Source organism: Danaus plexippus, assembly GCF_018135715.1.
Source record: "Danaus plexippus chromosome 13 unlocalized genomic scaffold, MEX_DaPlex mxdp_40, whole genome shotgun sequence".
Classification (NCBI taxonomy): domain Eukaryota; kingdom Metazoa; phylum Arthropoda; class Insecta; order Lepidoptera; family Nymphalidae; genus Danaus; species Danaus plexippus.
The window spans coordinates 345,243-352,023 of NW_026869850.1; the positions used below are offsets into that span (position 1 = coordinate 345,243).

Consider the following 6,781-nt stretch of genomic DNA (forward strand, 5'->3'; position numbering starts at 1 on the left):
CAAATGAATTTAGTAAAACATAAAATCTTTGTTAAGACTAGATGTTATGTTTCTATGCTTTAAGACTTTGTGCTACTCATAATTTATATTTCAAAGCGACGTCACGTCGTTTTCACAATCTGATTTAAAAATATCTAAAGTGAAATAAAAAAAAAAACTTTTTTTATTCTCTTAATAAAATTTTATTTCATAATGGCGTTCTCAACACCGTCTAGTGTGAAGCTGGAATATTAAAAGCGTTAGTGTCATTAAAACGTTTTCGTTCATTGATAAATGCATCTGTTATAAATTGACAATCACCATATTGTATAAAAAAATACTCTTTAGAGAGTTGGTTTTAATTGAACTGACTCCGGCACTTTACAGAGTAAACTAACTGTATTGCACATTCACGGGTCTGTAGTTGTCGCTTCTTTTAAACGAAAAACCACCAGTGGAGGTGAATGTCGGCTATTTTTTGACAGTTTCAAAGCGAAACATTTCAGTCGATTTCATATCAATGAAAGAAAACTGATCGTCCAATTAAGTAAATATAATATTCTTCGTTTTAAATAAAAAAATAAAGAATAATGTAACATACAATTGAGACAATATCATCACCAACAGCCTAAAATACTGTTAAACTATCTTTTCTCATCAAATATTTTCATAACTTAAATAAATATGAAATCCACAATTCTTTGTTATTTTTTTGTTAACTAATGACACCGGCTGATAAAAAAATCATACTTAAAATTGTTTTATAGAGTTCCTTCTAGTGACTGTCATACATATTGCTTCAAATATCGTTGTCATAAAAACAATAAGGAATTAGGTAAGGTAACCAGAATGCGTTGGCTGGTCTTAGTCTCATAAAAAAAGATTTATTATACATATGAATGTCTATTAACATAAACATTTATACATGTATCATTGTATCACAATTATTACAGTAATAAAGAGTGTATAAAATATTGATATTTTTCTTATCGTTCTGCGTCTTCCTTCACAGTCTTCAAAGCTGGTATTACTTCCTCTGTAGAATGAAAAAAAATATTTTATGATTTTGATTTAACCATTACCTGATAATTAATTAGGAAAATAAATGTAAAAATACTCCAATATATCATTTTGAATTGAGTTCAGAATAAAGTATGGATGCAATTAACGACTTTAGTAATTAGTTATGCTTATATTACAAATTATATTGGCCGCATGTTGATAATTTGTAAATGATATGTGAAACACAACAATCTATCAAATAAGTATGTTTATGTAAAAAATAAATAGTATTTTACAAGATTTTGGATAAAGAGAATTTAAATTTATATTTTCTGTTATTTTGCTATACATTACCTTTATCAGCCACTGTCTTCTCAATAAAGTTCGGATCATCCCATTCCACCTGCGTGGAGCTAGCGAACATCAAGAACACACAGTTAGCGATGACACACAACAGCGCCGTGCTCAGGAATACTATTAGCCATCTACTGGTGTCAGTCTGTAGATATAATAGTGATTTAGATGATGAATTTAGGAAACGAAATAATAAATTTAAACTTCTATATTGAACGCCTATAAAAATTATAATACTATGAAAAAGTTTCACGATATGGAACTGTTTAAACATTTTGAATAAATTATTCATGTCAGTCCAGTTAGGAAACCTTGACTTATGTCACTCAAGACAAAAAAACAAGGCTTTTTTTAAATAAAAACGCCCCTTTAAGGTATAACTTCTTTATGCACTTTGAACTTAGGAAATAAATTGGAGATTGCGTGAAGAAAGGCTTAATAAAAATTATGCTGGGGAGAGGAGAAAATAAGTTGAAAAGGATATGCAAGTTAGTGAAGATAGAAATACCAGTAGTCACATTTCGTATGTCACTGTGATATCAAAAGGCGTTTATTACTTAATTATTCAATTTTATGTCTGATTGCATTTTGTGAGCAAAAAAAATGTTTCTTTTTTGTCCGCAATCAATTAAAAGTTTTTACTTATTATGGGTATTCCTATTATTACTCACAGGGTCATTTTTCAGTACTAAGCTTGTCCCAATTGGTGTTAAAATACTACCAAAGTTCGCAGCTGCATTTGAAAGAGAAAGCGTTACACCAGCATAGTTCGGCGAAAGATCCAAAAAAGACATCTGTAACGAATTAGGTTCAAAATAACTCAATAAGATTTAAATTTGAAAATTATTATAAATTAAATTTACTCTCTCCGAGAGTTACATCTAGGTTGATTTTATTTTTCATGAACTTTACAATGCCGTTTTGCACAGTACAGTTACTTTTCCATACAAGATACTAAAAGAATTTTAGTACAAGTGAACACTTACCAAAAAACCAGCAGCAGAAAACCCACTTAAGAATAATGACATGACTAAAGTAATGATGGCCAAGGATTTGTTTTCAGGCCCTAAGAAAGCTAAGACGATTAAGCCAATAGATAATCCAAAGAAAGCTGGAAATATAGAATACAAATTTACAATAAAACCTAATTAAATAATTTTTAGATTTTTATAAAAAATGTGCTTACAAATTGAATTAAAGACTTTTCTGCAAGTTAACAAGGACCAATAGTTCCGATTGTAAATTTTTTCGCAAATATACGTCGAGGAAATATTACCAATCCACATTCCTAAGTACGGTAACGCTGACAAGACAGCACTCTAAAAGAAAAATATCCCATATAATTATTGATTTCCAAAATCAATGTATTATCTTTTCATATACTTGTAAGTTTTTATAAATTTTAAAGAAAATTAAGTAGGAAAAGGAAAATGAAAAGAAAAAAAAAGAATGATAAATTATCTTATCGGATAAATTACTGAGTTGTTTACATTTTTTAAGCTTATTTTCAGGCCGCGTTCTATGTACGTGGGTAAATCTACAAAGAACAGGACAAAACTGACTGAACTCCCGATGTGAGTTACCATGATAGCCCATAACGCTCTTGTTTGGAATATATGGCGCCAAGGAGTACGAAGTGCCTGGAAAATATATATTAGCAATTTACTGATTATAACTTTAAGTCAATTATGATGACGATCAATTCATTTAAAATATAAAACACAATAAGATAGTTTAGCCTGATGCTGCTCTTTCATTCTTAGACTTTTTTTATGTATATTGTACTTTATAAAAGGTTATACCTTAGCTTCTACCGTATTTAAACCTCTTTCAATATAATGCTTTTCCTGTTCCGTCATCATTCGATGTTCTCTCGGCATATTGGCTGCGAAGAAAGACCATACACCAGCAGTAACAAGCATTGTAGCTGACACCGTGTAAAATATAGATTTCCATCCGTACTTGGTATCAGCTAATAATCCAGATATTGGCATCGCAATTATGATTCCGATTTGAGTTCCTGTTTTTGTAAAAAGTCATAACTATCACAAATACACTGTAACTTTGAAACATTCCACTCAATATCATAATGTTCATGTATCTTTAGATAGAAAACCAAAACATATAAAATATAGCTTAAAAGAAATAAGTACTAGTTAAGAAAAATTTCTAAACAATAATGGAAAATCAGAAAATTTTACTTTTAAAGATTTAATTAAACTCCCATTGTTGTTAGTAATATATAATTTTGGTAGGATTTAATCAATTAAGAACACAATACGCTGAGACACAAAACAATATACACTCTGGTATATTAACATTTCATTATGTACCTTTAATTAATACCTTCATTTACCTTCGCCGATGATTTATTATACGTAACAGTATTTGCTTACTTTCGTCTAGAATAATAATTTTCATATCGTGAGCATTGAAATAACTATTTAAATAATATATATAAATATAAGTATATATATATATATAGATTAGCTTACCAATACCGATAATATTATTATATTACGTTAACTTTGTTATTTGTTAAAACTGATTTCGATATATTTGATTTTTAGCTATTACCTCCGTATACAATTCCACTATAGGAGGTCCTCTCCTGCTTTGGTAACCACCGACCTAGTAAGGTATGAGTAGCCGGGAAAAGGCAAGCTTGAGTTAACCCCATAATGACGCGGCATACGCAAACTATTGGCCAACCCCACTAAAAGAAAAAAATATTATACATATTGGTGCGGCAAGGATACATAGTCTCAAAGGGGTAAAAAAAATTGGTAAAAAATGAGATGAGACGATGATAAGCCGAGTGCTGCACTTGACTTGTAAATAAACTAATGGAAATTCATTACATTCTAGATTATTATATTAAATAAAACATATAAACATTCTAGCTCAAAGTTACCCTCTAATAAAACACTAATTCTGAACTTTCTACAATAAACCACTCTTTTGCTTAATCCTGTACTTACAATTTTTACAAGAGTTGGTAATAGGCCACATATAACAGTGTTAGTTAGAAGCGATATCAGAAGAATCGACTTCCCCCCATAACGTTTAGACAGTATACCGGCAGGTATCTGCATCACCGTGTAGCCCCAAAAGAAGGAGGACAGAATGATCCCTTGGGTCTTCTTGTCCCATTTATACGTCTGAAACGATTAAAGCAGTCAATAAATTGAAACGACATTTGAGTTTTATTTTATTACGTTCTTAATTGACGACTGGTAGATCAAAATATGAAGAAGTTATACAACTAGAGCACTGTTGATAAAACTTAACTATTTTAACAAGATTTCTATTTGAATTCACACATGTTTTACCTTCCTAAGGCTTTGCCGTTATTGACTTACTTCAATATCGTCGCGGCTGCCATCCGTCATCGCCAGAACAGCGACGCCCATACTGGCACGTGCAATGAATAGAGCTACAATCGTCAAACACATACATGCTATTTGAATGTGACGGACGCCATAGCCGAAGTCTGGATAGGAAATAGTAAATAAGTGAGTTCTAGTGTGTTGGTACGTCACTTTTTTATTGTGTGATCAATTATTACGAGGAACGGATTTAATTATTTTTATACTCTGTACTCTGATGTTAAAATCGTATCCATATTATTTTTTTCCGATTAAAGGAAAACGATGCCAATTTTACAGATTACTATCCTTATATATATTTTAAGATTATTCATAAATTTAAATGGTAATGAATATAATTTATTTGCTTTTAAAGAAATATTGATTAAATTGTTATTTGAAATTAACGATCTATATTTTTCCGTGCTTACAATTTTTTTTTATATCAGTTCAAACGTCGAGACGTATAAGGTAAAAAATGAACAATAAACTAGTGTTTTATTAAAATAGTTGTGTGTAGGTACAATGATTGGAACGCATAAGATGACCTTATAAATCCTCAAGATTCCAATACAAATGACATGTGACTGTTGCTTTTGATTTGAAGTAGCTACCAGTTTTATATAGTAAAATTTTTAAGCAGGAAATCGATGCTAGAATAATAAGTTAATTACCACCAGTGTAGGAATTATTTTGAAATATATTTATTATTATAAAATTCATTTGTTTGGTGCTAGTAGTCGTGAAGAGTATTTTATAAAGTTGTCTAATATAAAGTTGTGAAGAATATTATATAAAGTTATAAAGTACAAAACTGGAATTGTGATCATTTAGCAAATTGAAATAGACAGTACAAAATTAGATTAGAGATATTTATTACATTATAGGAGAGAGAAACAAGTCATAGTCATCTCATAGAAAATAAAACTGAAAGTGTTTAAACTAAAAACGTTGTACAATAATTGGATTGAAAAAAGTTTTTGAATAATTATAAGGAGATGTAATTTTTGTAGAGCCGTATTCGAGGACCTTACGTATTCAAAATAATCAAGATGAGGTCAACTAAATGGAATGCTTTACATTGTAATAAGAAACCCTTTTGTACCAAATTATTTTAAGAGAATTATGGTATTATAACTTGGTAAGTCTTAAATATATTATATATTAAATGGTAGATGAAGATATGTCTACATTTTATGTTAGTAATACGTATTGCAACTACTACCTGTGATGTCGAATAATAACCACTGCATGTAAGCCTGTACGCCTCGACGATCGCACAAACCAAGAATTGGTTTTAATAACTTTTATATATTTAGTAGAGCAAGTAGTTTCTTTTTTTCATTCAAAGTTGAAAACTACACAATAGTTACACAAATAAGCCTGATGCTGTCACAAGATCATTAAAACATACATATAGCATAAGAACATAGTTCACACTTGGAGACCTTTTCCTCCTAGTTTGATATTTGAGAACATTTGTCATTCTAATAATTATTGCAGAATGATATTTATATCGAAGTATATATTATTTTACAAGTCGGCGCTCTTTCGTTTTATGGATACTAAAAAAAGTAGAAAAATTCACCAGAATCTGGTTAAATTAAACTTACTTTTATTCGAAACTTCGTCAGAGATTGTCATCTTGTCAATTATAAACTCGAGAGCATTTATGTTCGATTGCTTTCCTCCTTGGTAGCTATCAATCGAATGACTTACAAAACGCATTGAAATGACACTATGCTGTTTTGAATCCATGCGAAATTTGTTCTTGTAACAATAACATATTGAGTTCATTATTATATGCAGGCATCGGTTGCGTTACATTTGTATGCTTAGCTTACAGAGAATATCTTAGCAAATATACTTATTTACTTTTATATTAAAATGTCAAAAGTTTTTCATTATCATACATATAAATGGAATTTTCTATGGTGACATTCACATGTATGACGGAAATGTTTCTTACATTAAGGAAAGTAAGATTCATAATAATTTTAAAATCATTAACCTCTGAAGTAATTAATAAATTTCGTAACAGAAATGATAAGTCAAATAGTTATACATAATAAAAAAAT

The 6,781-nt window shown here is 29.8% G+C and overlaps 1 protein-coding gene across 1 annotated transcript; it reads right to left on the bottom strand.

Moving 5' to 3' along the window:
- Window positions 1–838: 838 nt before the first annotated feature.
- LOC116770154 (putative inorganic phosphate cotransporter) lies at window positions 839–6,426 on the bottom strand. The gene is made up of 11 exons (XM_032661512.2): window positions 6,317–6,426; window positions 4,698–4,828; window positions 4,317–4,496; window positions 3,913–4,051; window positions 3,138–3,355; window positions 2,826–2,975; window positions 2,522–2,654; window positions 2,322–2,446; window positions 2,007–2,129; window positions 1,336–1,480; window positions 839–1,015 (listed from the first exon to the last, which is right to left on the bottom strand). The coding sequence occupies exons 1-11, from the start codon at window positions 6,345–6,347 to the stop codon at window positions 966–968; spliced, it is 1,425 nt and encodes a 474-aa protein (XP_032517403.2). The 5' UTR covers window positions 6,348–6,426; the 3' UTR covers window positions 839–965.
- Between the last annotated feature and the right edge of the window lie 355 nt (window positions 6,427–6,781).

What these genes read in the sequence shown, in the direction of transcription:
- LOC116770154 (XM_032661512.2), bottom strand. Translation starts at nt 6,347, where the DNA reads ATGACAATCTCTGACGAAGTTTCGAATAAAA. An exon ending in TGACGAAGTTTCGAATAAAA is followed by an intron (nt 4,829 to 6,316) that starts GTAAGTTTAATT and finishes TTTCCTATCCAG; the next exon opens with ACTTCGGCTATGGCGTCCGT. An exon ending in TAGTACTGAAAAATGACCCT is followed by an intron (nt 1,481 to 2,006) that starts GTGAGTAATAAT and finishes TTATATCTACAG; the next exon opens with ACTGACACCAGTAGATGGCT.